The sequence below is a fragment of the Salvelinus alpinus genome, chromosome 32 (assembly GCF_045679555.1).
Source record: "Salvelinus alpinus chromosome 32, SLU_Salpinus.1, whole genome shotgun sequence".
Classification (NCBI taxonomy): domain Eukaryota; kingdom Metazoa; phylum Chordata; class Actinopteri; order Salmoniformes; family Salmonidae; genus Salvelinus; species Salvelinus alpinus.
Window position 1 is genome coordinate 15,605,489 of NC_092117.1, and position 17,551 is coordinate 15,623,039.

Consider the following 17,551-nt stretch of genomic DNA (forward strand, 5'->3'; position numbering starts at 1 on the left):
GTGTGGCTGGAATAGCCGAAATCACTAATTTGAAGGGGTGTCCGCATACTTTTGCATGTATAGTGTAGCTGGCACTGGACCAAGGTAAGGTTGCGCTCTCCCTGGTGCACATCTACATTCAACACCTAGGTGCATTCTGCTGATTTCTCACATAGATACCCATCTTACATCAGGTTACAGACCAGCTAACTAGTTCTAAGACCCCTAGCGAGTGCAACAATTTTATCAGGCTAGTTATTGGTTTCGTAACAGCCACAAGTACCGAGCATTCAGCAGTTCAAAGCAATGATTAAAGGTGTCCCCATGCTTCTTGTCTGAAAAAGTTCTTGCATATATTATGACAACATTTTGGTCTTCGGCAAGCGGTTTTTACGGCTGTTCATGCAGACTGTATTTTTTCCTGAGGCTAGCCGAAGTCCTGTAGCTGAAGTCTACGCCCCTTCATCTGATTTGTCAACAGTAGGGATTCTTCCATTAAGTGTTTGTCGTTATTCAACGAGAGACGACTTGTTTTCATGTACATTTTTTCTCTTGATAAATACTGCACCAAACACATCCTTGGAAAAATGTATTTCATTTATTTTGTTATTTTAGATTAATTCCGATTATTTTTAGGAAATGTATACTGACCACCGTGTCTCAAGGGACAAGTACTTTTGCCGCTTTTTTCTCATTTTTCAAGCAAAGGTCTTTTAAGGGAGTATTCGAGGCACAGATGTTCACTTCGCCTAGCCGAGATCTGCTAGGAGCAAACCAAACCTAGCATGCAGATGCCTTAAGTAGGCTAATATGTGGAAGGGTAGCACTTAGTTAAGTCTGGCTCGGGCAATTCTAATTATCTCCTCTTTCATTCTTTGTCATTTACCTCTCATCCCCTTTCCCTTCTTCCCTCCTCCCCTGCTAAAGCATCACATGTACGATAGGCTGTTACAGCAGCCTTACTGTATTTCCGATTGACTGTATTTCCTATTGCCACAACCCCATGAAAGCCTTTGATTTACTATACGAAATGAATGGCTTCAAAGAAATGAACTGGTATAAAAATAGAGTGGGTGTGTTCTATGGAAAGACAGTTCAAAAGAGAGTAACCTATTACTCTCACATTCAGAGTGAAGATCTATAGAGTGTTTATTGGAATCAGTAGATCTTCTACCCCTTTTCACAGCAATAAGGGGTGTGGTGTGGTGGTGCAGTGTGTAGGTCTATAATTACTCTTTCTCCCCCAAGTGAGATAGCAGGGTTTACACAGTTAACGCAGCCATAATATATGCCTGGCTGGGGATATGGGTCCTTGAGTAGGCCTTTGACCTCCTGAAGCATTTTTAGGCTAAAGAGACTCACTAGCTAAAGTCCCAGCAAGTTCCCAGCACATAACCACCAGATTTATTGAAAGAGGAGCTTCTCACTGAGTTCACAGCTTAAATGTGGTAGATGTCATTACTACAGAGAGATTAGTCTCTGAGCTGTGAGTTTGTGACTCTATGGTAAGGCCTGCTAAACTACAACTAAATCACTTCAGCCTATGACATCACATTTCATATGGAGGGTATTTATAAATCTGATGCATGGACATTGAGAGGAGAAAAAGAAAGAACATGGGGACTGACTAATGTTAACATAACTAACCCAAACTTCCTCTCAAATAAGTATCAACTGAGTAACTTGACAAAACACAACTAGAACAGGTCGTAGAGTAACTTGACCAAACACAACTAGAACAGGTCGTTAAGGACAGAACAAAACAAACCACAAGGAGTTTCAGGAAGGTGCCTCCTATCTACCCCCCTCCTAATCTTCTCCTTTGTTTATCTTCTCTCCCTCCATACCTTGAAGAAGCTCCCTTTCTTCTCCCTCAAGCTGGGTGGGATGAGTGTACTTGTTGACATGCTATCCTCCTGTCCTTCGTCGTGCCTGTGTTTGTTTCTGTGGGGGAGAAAAATGTCATTAGCTGCGTTTGTTTCCATACAATTGACAACAGATTTTCATTCAAATCATTTAAAATCTGAATTTTCCCACCAGCGGGGTGTTTACATCAAACTGACGTGTTGCGGATGAAAGGATGCACGTGATGACGTAGTGCATGTAAAGATAACTTAAAAAATACAAGTTTAAAAATACAAGTTTAAAAATAGGTTTCCATCGCAATTTCAACTATACTGGTGGTTTTGTCTGTAAAAATGTTGCGTTAAATAGCGAGTGTGCCCTATCTAGCCAACAGCTCACAGATGCAGTGCAGTTATACCCTACATGATGAGTAAGGACAAAAGACTGAGATTATTTTTCATTGTCAAACGACAGTCAAGCATCGATCATCATGTCACCAGAATAAGACCCTCTGTATTTATTGGACAGCAGCATCAAGCTCATTACCGTGCACTTTCACCACCCAATGAAGTTCATCATAACATATTTCATCTGTAGCCTAATAAACTGCACGCTTTCCCGAGTCGTAGTGGGAGAACCGCAAGACTCCAAGTTTACTTCGATATGATGGTTATTATATCAATATTTCTATTTTTCACATGATTTATTTTAACGACACAAAAAGATCGCACCCTAGCGTATTTTGTTTTGTCGACATTTGGAATGTTTACCGTAAATTTTCTGTTTCCATCAGGCCTGTCGTGACATTTTAAATCCAGTTAGGCTAGTGCCCGCCCTCCAGTACAGCCCAGTACTGTCTAGTTCAGGCGTCCCCAATTACATTCAGTTATGAGACGATTTTTCCAGATATAGTATTTGACAAAAACAGAATTATTTCAAACCTGGATTACATTGGGATACGATCACATACAGTACCTTCAGATAGTATTCACACCTCTAGACTTTTTCCAAATTTTGACATGTTACAGCCTGAATTTAAATAGGATTTTTTTTTAAACGTGTCTACACACAATACCCCATAATGTGAAAGTGGAATTATTTTACACTTAAATGTCTTGAGTCAATAAGTATTCAACCCCTTTGTTAAGGCAAGCCTAAATAAGTTCAGGAGTAAAAATGTGCTTATCAAGTCATATAATAATGTAATGAAACAGCAGGGAGCAGGTCTCGAACCCTCGACCTTCTAGCCCGAAGTCCGGCGCGCTATCGGCTGTGCCGCAAAAGCATGCTCGTGCGGCAGAGTTGATTTCCGTGCTTATAAACCCAGGGTCGTTACAGTAACTTGCATGCACTCACTGTGTGCAATAATATATAACGTGATCTCAAAAGCTCGCAACTGGCGATGATTGAAAGACTGCTCCTGCCTGTCGATGTAATAGCCTACAGTCTTCCTCGATGCGCCCTGCAGAAATTGGGAGAACAGCAATACATCACATCCATAGGACATAATCCAATTCTGATTGGAGTATAAGTGTTTGATATGGTCATGTGTGATTATTTTACCTTCCATTTTTTACTTGTCCCGGACAAGTGGACATGCAATAATATCGAGCCCTGTATCTGTTGTGCTCAATCATCGCAGAATAAAATAATTACATGAGCTCCAGTACCATCATGTTCGTGCCTGCTGACTGGTTGCCTTGGTTAGGAGTAAGAACCAGAAGGTTACACTTGCAGCTCTATTGTTTTTGCATCTCAGGCTTCTTGTTTTTTCCTTTTTATGATTTGAGTGCAAGTACTGAGCACTATATCCATCAAAACAAACCCTTTGCTCGAAAGGCAAAAAATGCTGGGTCGTTCCACCAATTAGGTGCCTTTCACCCTTGGCAGAAAGCGGATGTTTGATTCAGGGATAAAGTATATTCAACCAAACTCTTCCCAGGTGTATTTCTAGGCCTGCTACAAGTTTGAGTAGTGTAACTTGCTGGGAAAAAAACTTTTCACAAAAATTTTACATTCTGTCATAAAGTGCCATAAATCCAACATAAATCCCCTTGTCACAGGGGGAATGGAAGGAAGCATGTTGTGTGCAACAGGGAGGGATAATTGAACGCAAGCTTCTTTTTTTTTTTTTTTAAATGTATTGTTAAATATTTCTAGCCTATCTATCTAAGGGTAACAGGGTTGACTTATGCTCGACCTGCTCAGTTTTCCACAACAAAACACCAGAAAATGGCCAAAGAGTAGAATCAGCTCTTTTATTAGATGTTCAATGTTTATTTAGACTTTTTTTTTTAAGGAATAGTTTTACCATATTAAAAAGAGTTCAGTTCACATAACAGGGTTGACCTTAAAATGAGGGGCAGGTTGTATATATATTTTTTACCTTAAAATGACATCACTAAATCACATTAAATAAATCAATCATCAGGAATTACTTTTCATAGCAACAAATTAACTAGGGCTTTACAATGATGGTGAAAAGTTGGGAGAAATGTTAAAATGAAGGAATGCTGAATTTTGGCACTTTACCAAGTCTTTATTCATATTATAAATTTGATTTATTGAATTTGAATGTTGCCTTTATTAAAAGAGCACTTCACTTAATATAACAGGCTTTTAAAATGCAATATTTGTGCACAATTTCTACCTAAAATATCAAAGGGACGCAAAAGGTACTCATTTAGTAGTAGTAGTAGTAGTAGTAGTAGTAAATGGGTGGAATATGCCATCTGAAAAGACAAAACAAGCCATTCATATGCTAATGTTAAGGTAGGGCTGGAGAATTGCAGTATCTTTATGTCCCTTCTCTATGTGAGGGCAGCCTCGACATAAACATGCATTTCCTCTGAGCGGACAAGCTTTGATAAGTATTGTGGTTAACCAATTGTGAACGAGTAAACTCCCACCACTGGCCAGCACACAGTATAAGACATGACACATCTGAGACTGTGGACTGTAGTTAGAGGAGCAGACAATCTGAACTATCCCTCCAAGATCCAAGGACTAGTTCTACTTCTAAATAATATTCATGAAGATTTGAACACAAGGAACCTGCTATTCTCTATCGGAGAGAGGGGAAAAACTATTAGCTAAGTAATTAACTGCCAGTCTTAGCACACTTCTTAAATTCCTTACTTCAAGTTATACTAGGACTTCAACAAAGCTCAACCGTAATATTGTGTGCCCTCTCAACATCTCACACTATCTCAACATGACAACTCGTCAAGACAAGCTTGATCTGTCCGCCTGTGTTTTCTGGAACATCGCTTCAGGGAAACGTTGTACTTCCTGATTATTTTTCTCCTCTCTCGGTTACCAGCTACCTACTCATTAGATTGGTGAGACTTAAAGGATGGCAGCAGTCCTGCACATTGTTTAAGAATTCATTGATCTGTGGTCTTTTGCAAAGCTTTGTTATAGCGTTCCCTGTGATCTACCATCTTCTGCTCAGACGTACTGTGATTTTAGGGGAATGGTGCACGGCACATTCTTTTGTTATGGTTACTGTGTTTTTTAGCTGATGACTATGGATCTCATGGCAGTAGAAATATGTGTTTTTTTCCACAGAATCCACTACCGGAGCAAAACTCCCAGGCACGTGTAGCTTGCCTTGGGGCTAATCTGGGTGCTGAGTGTCTGTGTTGGCAGTAATCATCTTGTCCTGCTCAAACCACAGGATGCATTCATTTTAACAGAGCCACTGCAGGGCTGCTCTGTGAGCCTGGAATTGTGAGAGCATGAGCTATGAGCTTCAGTGCTATGGAAATGGTACTGCTCTATGGCCCTCCCACTATAATCATGACACTTTCAATAACAATCTTCTGCTTCTGTTGTGGATGCATGTACTTGGAGGCACACAGGGCTGTGGCTCTCCAAATCTTGTTCAAAACTGTTTGTACCCTTCTATTTCTTCATGTTTTCACTGTAGCTGATGCCAATAATCTACAGAGCAACCTGCATACTATTACTAGAGCAAACTATGTCCTTTCACTTGTCTCATCAAGGGTGTATGAAGCATATCACAATTCTATTGTTTAACATTGTACCACCATTCATCAGCCCAATTGTCTATATCAGGTATTCCCAAACTGGGGTACGCCAAATAAAAATGTGATTCACATGTTGTTGTTTCTTTAAATACCAAAAAGATTGTAATAAAATCTTTTTTTTTTTAATTCACATTTTCAAACAGTCCATTTAGTAAGGCCCGCGTCCATAGAGACACATACCAGCTCTACTGGTAGTACTGCTACTACCAGCACTACTCCACCTTCACCTGTCGACAACAAGTTGTTCTGCTTCCACGAGCACATCCAAAGCTAGCATCAGTAATTCTACATTTGTTGTTAGCTCAGCTAGCATGGACACTGACAGTTGTGAATCTGATGCAGCCGAAGAGCTACTGCCCCCTTACCCGGGAAAGCACCAAACAACAGACAGGGACGTTGAACATCAAAGAGGCGCAAATATGATGAGAACTACATTGATTTGGGGTTCACTTATATTGGGAGTAGTGCCTTTCCTCAGCCACAGTGTGTTATATGTGCATTAGTACTATCTCACAACTTGATGAAACCTTCACTCTTGCACAGACATTTATAAACAAAACATGCCAATTTGGAAAAATAAGCCACGGGAGTTTTCTGAGTGAGAATTAAGACGACTTTCGAGTAGTAAGACATTTATAAAAGCAACAGATACCATTAATAAGAAGGAGCTAGAAGCTACTTATATGGTGAGCTACCGAGTACCTAGGACAGGCAAACCCCAGACTATTGTGGAGGACTTGATTCTTTCTGCTGCCGCAGATATGGCTGGGACAATGCTGGGGGAAAAGGCCCCCCAAAAAACTAGAGAGACAATGCCTTCATCAAACAACACTGTTTCACGACGCATCAGTGACATGGCAGGAGATATTGTGAAACAATTACTGCTTCGCATACAAGCCAGTGAATTCTATACGGTACAGATGGATGAGTCAACATACGTGGCGGGCCTGACACAGCTCCTGGTATATGTCCGTTACGTTTATGGGGGGTCAATTAAGGAAGACATCCTCTTCTGCAAACCACTGGAAACCAGGACAACAGGAGAGGATATTTTTAAAGTACTGGACAGCTTTGTGACATCAAAATGGACTTGTGGTCAAGATGTATTGGTATCTGAACTGATGACGCAAAAGCCATGACAGGGAGACATAGTGGATTGGTAACGCGCGTGCACACAGTTGCTCCCGACGCCACTTGGGTACACTGCAGCATCCACCGAGAGGCTCTTGCTGCCAAGGGAAGTTTTGGACACTACAGTGAAAATAGTTAACTTTGTTAAAGCAAGGTCTCCTGAACTCTCGTGTATTTTCTGAATTATGCAATGATATGGGCAGCGACCATGTAACGCTTTTACAACATACATAAGTGTGCTGGTTATCAAGGGGCAAAGTATTGACACATTTTTTAAATTGAGAGACGAGCTAAAAGTTAAATTTACTGACCATCATTTTCACTTGTCTGACTGCTTGCATGATGGAGTTTCACATGACTGGCCTATCTGGGTGATGTTTTTGTCTTGTCTGAATGATCTGAATCTAGGATTACAGGGATTCTCCGCAACTAAACTCAGCAAAAAAAGAAACGTCCCTTTTTCTGGACCCTGTGTTTCAAAGATCATTCGTAAAAATCCAAATAACTTCACAGATCTTCAGTGTAAAGGATTTAAAAACCGTTTCCCCATGCTTGTTCAATGAACCATAAACAATTAATGAACATGCACCTGTGGAACGGTCGTTAAGATACTAACAACTTACAGACTGTAGGCAATTAAGGCCAGTTATGAAAACTTTGAACACTAAAGAGGCCTTTCTACTGACTCTTTTTCTGTATCCTTGCTTCCATAACACCCTTCCTGTCTCACTATCCCCCGGTTGTGGGGCCACCCAGTCAGGGATCCAACCACCAGTCCACCCACCTGGCTGCTTCCTCTGTGATCAAACCACCATACTCAGGGATCCATGTATTCTCCATCCACTCTGATGTCCTATCATGTGATTCCTCCACCTTTCCCCCTGGCTGTGACTGGATTCAATGTTGTTGTAATATTACATGTATCCCATTTATCTGTTTATGGTTTTGTTTATTATTATTATTTTCGCTAAGCGTTTATATCCTTGGCATTTCAGTATAAATATGCATTTTTTTTAAAGAATGCCTTCTACAGAAATGGCAAGACAAGGGCTTTTTAAATCAAGAAGTTCATCCTTACATTTTATTTAAGTGTATGCCTACCTTGATGGGAAAAGTAAGGACCACAATTAAAGGGGAGGCCATCATACCCTTAATTTATCTACCAGTCACAGACTGGCCAGATAGGTTGCCTACCATAATGTATCCAATGCATCGGCTGGACCGGAGGCGGAAATGACACTCGCGCAGGAAATCAGTCCATGCCCTGCCGTAAACATTAGCCTACCACCAGACACAAAATTGGTATCAAGTCGTTTGAAGCCTCCCAAGAGAATCCAACACCCTCTCCAGACCTTGTGCTGTTGCTCCAAGGTCAGGGATTACAAAGACTAGTCATAACCTAACCTTGAGACAGAACTCAACCAAAACAGACATCTCAATGATAAAGAAAAGACTCACAGCACAAAAGCAAATGCACACAGTTGGTGCTGTGCCTTTCCTTTATCACTGAGGTGTATTTTTGTTTTCACTGCTTTGGTTGAGTTCTGTCTCAATTCTACAACATTAAATATATCTTGTGTAAATCTATAATGGACATTGCATACATGTTAAACATTTGAAAATATTGTCTTTTGATTATACCTTGTTGATGTTATGAGCTTATTTGTATTTTTGAAGTAATTGTGACTGAACAAGTTAAATATTTCATGTAAAATATTTAGGAAGAATAAGAAAATTGAATAATGAACAACATGTTAGCGATATGGTTGATAATGTGATAGTGTGTGTTGGTGCTGTGTCTTTTCTTCATCATTGAGATGTACAGTACCTGCAGAAATAATTCTCACCCCTTGACTTTTCTACATTTTGTTGCATTACAGCCTGAATTTAAAATGGATTGAATTTAGATTTTTTTGGTCACTATAGCCTATACACAATACCCGATAATATCAAAGTGGAATAACTTTTGTCAAATTTTTTACAAATGAATTAAATGGACCGATTACACTTTGGATGGTGTATCAATACAGTTGCCAGAGAGGAAGGAAACCATTCAGGAATTTCACCATGAGGCTAATGGAAGGATGGATCAACAGCATTGTAGTTACTCCACAAGTCTAATCCAATTGACAGAGTGAAAAGGAAACCTTTACAGAATAAAAATAAATATTCCAAAACATGTATCCCGTTTGTAATAAAGTACTAAAGTAAAACAGCAAAAAAATGCAACAAAGCAATTAACTTTTTATTCTGAATACGAAGTGTTATGTTTGGGGCATATCCAATACAACACATTACTGAGTACCACTCTCCATATTTTCAAGCATAGTGGTGGCTGCATAATTTTTTATTTATTTTAGTAATTTAGCAGACGCTCTTATACAGACAGATTATTAACCTAGACGGCTCGGGGGATTCGAACCAGCGACCTTTCGGTTACTGGCCCAATGCCTAGGCTACCTACCACCCATGTTATGAGTATGCTTGTAATCCTTAAGGACTGGGGAGTTTTTCAGGATAAAACAAATTAACCAAATGGAGCTAAGCACAGGAAAAATCCTATAGGGAAACCTGGTTCAGTCTGCTTTCCACCAGACACTGGGAGATACATTTACATTTCAGCAGGACAGTAACCTAAAACACAAGGCCAAATCTACACTGGAGTTGCTTACCAAGAAGACTGTTGTAAAAGCATTCCAGGTGAAGCTGGTTGAGAGAATGCCAAGAGTGTGCAAAGCTGTCATCAAGGCAAATGTTGGTTATGTAGAATGTAGAAAACAGTAAAAATATAGAAAAACCCTTGAATGAGTAAGTGTGTTCAAACCTTTGACTGGTACTGTATATATTTGCAGACCCCTCTGGTTGAATACCACTGTGCTTCAGCATTAAATCTATATGATGTACTATATAAATAAAAACAGAAATAAAGCAACTATGTGGAACTGTTTGATAATTATTGTGTGTTGGGTTGTCAAAGCTTTTAGCCAAATGCGTCTCCCTCAAAGTCGCATTCAGCCTCTTATCACTTGGGTTGGGTGTGTACCTACTTGCATGGGAGGTCACAGCCAAAGAGATTCACAGGAATCACACACACTTTTAGAGCAGACTGTAGCATAACTGTTTTCTTTCAATCAAAAGACACTTTGTCTAGTGATTCGAGCTGTTGAGTTTTGGACACATGAGAAAAATTACAGTAGCGTTATACTATGCTATTTAATTTGGTTCTGTTATGTAGAATACTATCATTATGTGATCTTGCAGACATTGATTCAGCATTGACCTAACTAGACGAGCACCATTCTCCATTCATCACTGAAATTCAACAGAGTAGTCTTTTCCTTCAGAAACTGAAAGAGTAGACGCAAAAGCTTAGGATTTTTAGCTATCGGTAGAGCCCCCCCCCCCGGGTTCTAAAGTTCTGATTACTCTTTCAGCTATCAAAGCATCCCATGTAACACCCTAAAATCTCAGCTCCAGACCCAACTCCCTCCACCCCTCTTCTCCCCACACCCCAAACTAATGTGAACAGACTGGTTTTCTTGCTCTGATAGCAACATATTTCCTGCACTGGCACATCTACAGTAATATTTAGTTGGGGCAAGCAGACAGATGTGTGAGGTGAAAGACCACAGGTTTATGAGCTGTGAGTGTTGTGACAGCTTGTTATGGTAGGCTTTAAACCAAACCCCGTATGACAGCATTTATGGCTACTATTTTCAGAAGTTGAAACGTTCTTCCTCTCTCAGGGCTGAATCCTAACTTGAGAAACTCAAGTTTTTGACCGAGTCTCTCAAAGCGTGTGTTTTGTAAAGTATATCTTAGGGTTTCTGTGGTTGGAGTCTCAAGTGATGACAAACACACTTCTCTATTGGTGATCTGCACACAAAAACACAGCAGACTGATGGGGGGGGGGGGGCTACTAGACAAAGGAACGGGAGCTACAGCCAGTTACACTATGGTGATAGGGAGAAATACTGTCGAAGATGTGTGGCCTGTTTTGGGGGAGCAGATAACCACTAATAACTGTTCCAGGGGCAGATATGTCAGAATGTTATAGGGCAACAGTCCAACAGTGACAGGAACAATGTGTAGAGACAGCTGGCTATGTTATGCAGTTGGGCAATTCCACATTAATGGATTTACACAGACTCGCATTTTTCACTTTAAAAATGTATGTCAAAACAAAAAACATACAACTCTATGCACAATGACTACTTTGAACAATTGCCCAAAAAACATTTGCTGGAAAAACTGCAGATGCAAAGTCTCTGTGCAGATAAAGTTTGGAAACCATAATTATGTTACCAAACTTTATGTTTTTGTAAAATGTTCAGTGCATTCCAATATTTGAAACGTTATGTAGTTTGCCTTGCCATTGGCCAACTGAGGAGACCCGAGAGCACACACTTTGGCTCACACAATCTGCTCCTAAGCTACACTGTAACCTTGACAACACATGATTTAAAACAAATTGCCCATGCAGGGAGCTTTGAACACAGGGAACCTGCTAGTCTCTAAAGGAGAGAGGGTAAAAAACTATTTTCTAAGTAACGAACAGCCAGTCTTAGCACACTTCTTAAATTCCTAACCGGTGACGAAAGTTCTACAAAACCAGTCTGTTTTTCCCCCAAAGCTAAGCTTAAGCATATTAACATATTTTAGAGCAGACTGGAAAACGGGCACCTTGGCAAGTATGTAATTGGCAACAAAAAAAGGTAACTCTTTTGCAGAGAAAGTGAGAGGTTTGAGAAGATCGTGGAAAATAATGAAAACAGGTTTTCAGTCTAGTTTGGAAATCTATAGGGTGACAGCTACCAACTCTAGATAAAACTTTTTTTTATCAGAAACTGTAATAGTTGAACACTAAAAAATTTAACCGCTCCTTAGATCACACATTCAAGTGAAGGTCTATCTGTGACTCCCTCTTATGACTCACCCAGCTGAACAGAAAGCTAACCTCCCAGTACCGAGTCACAATGAGCTTTGTTCCACCTGTATAACTCCTTTGTATTCTCCATACTTTCTCTAAATTCACAGGGTGAAATAACACACCGCTGATCACTTAGGGGCAATTTAGAGGGTGGTGAGCATAAATTGGGATAAGTACACACAATATCTATATTCTATTTACATTATTAGTAAAAGTTGGTTATAGCCTTCTGGGGGCTATGTCTTCATATATCTTATCAGGCCCACTACAGTAGGCTTACTTCAATATTCCAATGTACAGTTTACACTTGTTGATTGCAGCACACCTTGCTTAACAACTCACACAATATTCCCCTGTTGCCATTTTGAACTTTGCTTAGTGCCTATACTGTAGCACATTAATGACAGTCCATAGTCCTAGAGTGAATTGCACAGCATTGCAAACGTCTTCATACTTCTTCACATTTTATTGTGTTAAAGTGGGATTCAAATAGATTTAATTGTAATTTTTTGTCAACAATCTACAGAAGATACTCTAATGTCAGAGTGGAAGATTATTATTATTATTTTTTTTAAGATTCATAAAAATTAAATAGCTAAAATAGTTGTTGCATAAGTATTCAGCTCCCTGAGTCAATACATGTTAGACACACCTTTGCTATCGATTACAGCTGTGAGTGTTTTTGAGTAAGTCTATAAGTGCTTTACACACCTGGATTGTGCAATATTTGCTCATTACAACTTGTTATATTTAAAGTCAAGCTCTGTCATTATGTTGGAGGAACACGGCTAGACAGCAATGTTCAAGTCTTGCCATAGATTTTCAAGCAGATTTAAGTCAGAACTGTAACTTGGCCCCTCAGGAACATTCACAGTCTTCTTGTAAGCAACTCCAGTGTAGATTTGGACTTGTGTTGTAAGTTGAGAGATTAATTCCTCTCCCAGAGGAATGGTTTTCGCCTGTGTTTAGATCCATCCTGTTTCTTTTTATCCTGAAAAACTCCCCAGTATTTGCCGATCTCAAGCATGCTTAAAACATATATATATTTTTTTTTAAAGAGGCAGTGATGTGTTGTGTTTGCCCCAAACATAAGGCTTTGCATTTAGGCCAAAAAGTGTATTCATTTGCAGTATTACTTTAGTGCCTTGTTGCATACAAGATGCATGTTTTGGAGTAATATCCCTGAGCAGTTTCATACCTGTCCTGCAGCTCAGAAGGATGACTGTATCTTTGATGTGTCTGGGTGGTTTAATAAATCATCCACAGTAGGGCTGGGCGATACGACGATATATATCGCGTGACGATAGAAAAACGTCTATCGTTTCATATTATGCTCTATCGCTTATTTCGTTGTGTCGCAAATCACACTCTTTACGGCAATATTTTTTGTCAATTGGACGACACGTTGTGTTCTTCCACATGGCAATTTGCAACAAAAAAAACTAAAAAGGAGGAGAGTGAAAGTGACACAGAGCACGGAGACAGAGCTCGTACCTAAAAGAGGGGCTACTTCCGTCGCATGGATGTGGTTTGGGTATGAAAAGTCTGACAGACCAGAAAATCGTCCTCTGCAAAATATGCCGCAGGCCGGTCCCAACAACAGGCTCAAACACCACTAACCTCTTTTACCACCTACGCATGAATCATGTGAAACAGTACGGAGAGATATTACAGATGAGACCCAAACAAGTACAGTTGAGTGCTCAAAACAAACCACCGACTCAGACGTTGCAAGAGGCTTTTGCCTGCAGCACAACATATGGCAAAGAATCAAAGATGGAAAGAGATAACAGCTGCCTTTACAACTTACATCTGCAAAGATATGGCCCCAATTTACACGGTCGAGAAACAGGGATTTAATGAGTTGGTGCTAACACTCGACCCAAGGTATTGATATACAGTTGAAGTCGGAAGTTTACACAGTCGTGGCCAAAAGTTTTGAGAATGACACAAATATTAATTTTCACAAAGTCTGTTGCCTCAGTGTCTTTAGATATTTTTGTCAGATGTTACTATGGAATACTGAAGTATAATTACAAGCATTTCATAAGTGTCAAAGGCTTTTATTGACAATTACATAAAGTTGATGCAAAGAGTCATTATTTGCAGTGTTGACCCTTCTTTTTCAAGACCTCTACAATCCGCCCTGGCATGCTGTCAATTAACTTCTGGGCCACATCCTGACTGATGGCAGCCCATTCTTGCATAATCAATGCTTAAAGTTTGTCAGAATTTGTGGGTTTTTGTTTGTCCTCGAGGATTGACCACAAGTTCTCAATGGGATTAAGGTCTGGGGAGTTTCCTGTCCATGGACCCAAAATATCTATGTTTTGTTCCCCGAGCCACTTAGTTATCACTTTGCCTATGGAAAAAGTGCTCCATCATGCTGGAAAAGGCATTGTTCATCACCAAACTGTTCCTGGATGGTTGGGAGAAGTTGCTCTCGGAGGATGTGTTGGTACTATTCTTTATTCATGGCTGTGTTCTTAGGCAAAATTGTGAGTGAGCCCACTCCCTTGGCTGAGAAGCAACCCCACACATGAATGGTCTCAGGATGCTTTACTGTTGGCATGACACAGGACTGATGGTAGCGTTCACCTTGTCTTCTCCGGACAAGCTTTTTTTCCGGATGCACCAAACAATCGGAAAGGGGATTCATCAGAGAAAATGACTTTACCCGAGTCCTCAGCAGTCCAATCCCTGTACCTTTTGCAGAATATCAGTCTGTCCCTGATGTTTTTCCTGGAGAGAAGTGGCTTCTTTGCTGCCCTTCTTGACACCAGGAAATCCTCCAAAAGTCTTTGCCTCACTGTGCGTGCAGATGCACTCACACCTGCCTACTGCCATTCCTGAGCAAGCTCTGTACTGGTGGTGCACCGATCCCGCAGCTGAATCAACTTTAGGAGACGGTCCTGGCGCTTGCTGGACTTTCTTGGGGGCCCTGAAGCGTTCTTCACAACAATTGAACCGCTCTCCTTGAAGTTCTTGATGATCCAATAAATGGTTGATTTAGGTGCAATCTTACTGGCAGAAATATCCTTGCCTGTGAAGCCCTTTTTGTGCAAAGCAATGATGACGGCACGTGTCTCCTTGCAGGTAACCATGGTTGACAGAGGAAGAACAATGATTCCAAGCACCCCCTTCCTTTTGAAGCTTCCAGTCTGTTATTCGAACTCAATCAGCATGACAGAGTGATCTCCAGCCTTGTCCTCGTCAACACTCATACCTGTGTTAATGAGAGAATCACTGACATGATATCAGCTGGTCCTTTTGTGGCAGGGCTGAAATGCAGTGAATTTTTTTGGGGGGGATTCAGTTCATTGCCTGGCAAAGAGGGACTTTGCATTTAATTGCAAATCATCTGATCACTCTTCATAACATTCTGGAGTATATGCAAATTGCAATCATACAAAATGAGGCAACAGACTTTGTGAAAACTAATATTTGTGTCATTCTCAAAACTTTTGGCGACGACTGTACACTTATGTTGGAGTTATTAAAACTCATTTTACAACCACTCCACAAATGTCTTGTTAACAAACTATAGTTTTGGCAAGTTGGTTAGGACATCTACTTTGTGCATGACAAGTCATTTGTCCAACAATTGTTTACAGACAGATTATTTCACTTATAATTCACTGTATCACAATTCCAGTGGGTCAGAAGTTTACATACACTAAGTTGACTGTGCCTTTAAACAGCTTGGAAAATTCCAGAAAATGATGTCATGGCTTTAGAAGCTTCTGATAGGCGAATTGACATAATTTGAGTCAATTGGAGGTGTACCTGTGGATGTATTTCAAGGCCTACCTTCAAACTCAGTGCCTCTGCTTGACATCATGGGGAAATCAAAAGAAACCTCTGGTTCATCCTTGGGATCAATTTCAAAATGCCTGAAGGTACCACGTTCATCTGTACAAACAATAGTACGCAAGCATAAACACCATTGGACAACGCAGCCGTCATACCGCTCAGGAAGGAGACGCGTTCTATCTCCTAGAGATGAACGTACTTTGGTGCGAAAAGTGCAAATCAATCCCACAACAGTAGCAAAGGACCTTGTGAAGATGCTGTAGGAAAAGTATCTATATCCACAGCAAAATGAGTCATATATCTACATAACCTGAAAGGCCGCTCAGGAAGGAAGAAACCATTGCTCCAAAACCGGCATAAAAAAGCCACACTACGGTTTGGAACTGCACATGGGGACAAAGATCGTAATTATTTGAGAAATGTCCTCTGGTATGATGAAACAAAAAGAGAACTATTTGGCCATAATGACCATTGTTATGTTTGGAGGGAAAAGGGGGACGCTTGCAAGCTGAAGAACACCATCGTGAAGCATGGAGGTGGCAGCATCAAGGGACTGATGCACCTCACAAAATTCATGGCATCATGAGGGAGGAAAAGTATGTGGATATATTGAAGCAACATCTCAAGACATCAGTCAGGCAGTTAAAGCTTGGTCGCAAATGGGTCTTCCAAATGGACAATGACCCCAAGCATACTTCCAAAAGTGTGGCAAAATGACTTAAGGACAACAAAGTCAAGATATTGGAGTGGCCATCACAAAGCCCTGACCTCAATCCTACAGAACATTTGTGGGCCGAACTGAAAAAGAGTGTGCGAGCAAGGAGGCCTACAAACCTGACTCAGTTACACCAACTCTGTCAGGAGGAATGGGCCAAGATTCACCCAACTTATTGTGGGAAGCTTGTGGAAGGCTACCCGAAACATTTGACCCAAGTTAAACAATTTAAAGGCAGTGCTACCAAATATCAATTGAGTATGTAAACTTCTGATCCACTGGGAATGTGATGAAAGAAATAAAAGCTGAAATATATCATTCTCTCTACTATTATTCTGACATTTCGCATTCTTAAAATAAAGTGGTGATCTAACTGACCTAAAACAGGGAATTTACACTAGGATTAAATGTCAGGACTTGTGAAAAACTGAGTTTAAATGTATGGGGTTAAGGTGTATGTAAACTTCTGACTTCAACTGTGTGATGTTTTAATGCGAAAATAACATGCAAAACAGGCAAGCCCCCAAAAATATATATTTTAGGGCTATATTTATTTTGTTTGCAACTATAGTTGAAATTTTTTCTATTTACCTTTTATACATTAATAATTTATATTTTGTTACATGCTTAATTGAAAATTTGCCCAAAGGTTCTAAATAAAAGGAGAAATAATTAAATGAGTAAGTAGCTTTTATTTGTTGAGTATAATTCAACATGTAATAAGAAAAAGGCCTTTACATGTGGTCATTTTATATAAACTATTAATTTTTGGAATTCACAGAAAATGTGCTACATCGTGATATGTATCATTATCGGGATATGAAATGACCTATATCGGGATATGAGATTTTGGCCATATCGCCCAGCCCTAATCGACAGCATAATTTTTAAACTGACCATGCTTAAAGATATATTCAATGTCTGATTTGTTATTGTTAGCCATCTACCAATCACTGCCCTTCTTTATGAGGCTTTCAAAAAGCTCCCTGGTCTTTGTAGTCGAATTTGTGCTTGAAATTCAACAATTGACTGAGTGACATTATATATGTTGCATGTATGGGGGACCGAGGAAGGTTTAGTCATTAA

At 40.0% G+C, this 17,551-nt stretch overlaps 1 protein-coding gene across 1 annotated transcript in view; it reads right to left on the reverse strand.

Moving 5' to 3' along the window:
• Positions 1-17,551, reverse strand: part of rin2a (Ras and Rab interactor 2a) — a 68,877-nt gene that overhangs the window by 50,225 nt on the left and 1,101 nt on the right. Inside the window, exon 2 of the mRNA XM_071380527.1 lies at positions 1,827-1,923. Within this exon, the coding sequence (XP_071236628.1) occupies positions 1,827-1,886 (60 nt within the window). The 5' untranslated portion in view covers positions 1,887-1,923. The remainder of the gene's footprint in view (positions 1-1,826; positions 1,924-17,551) is intronic.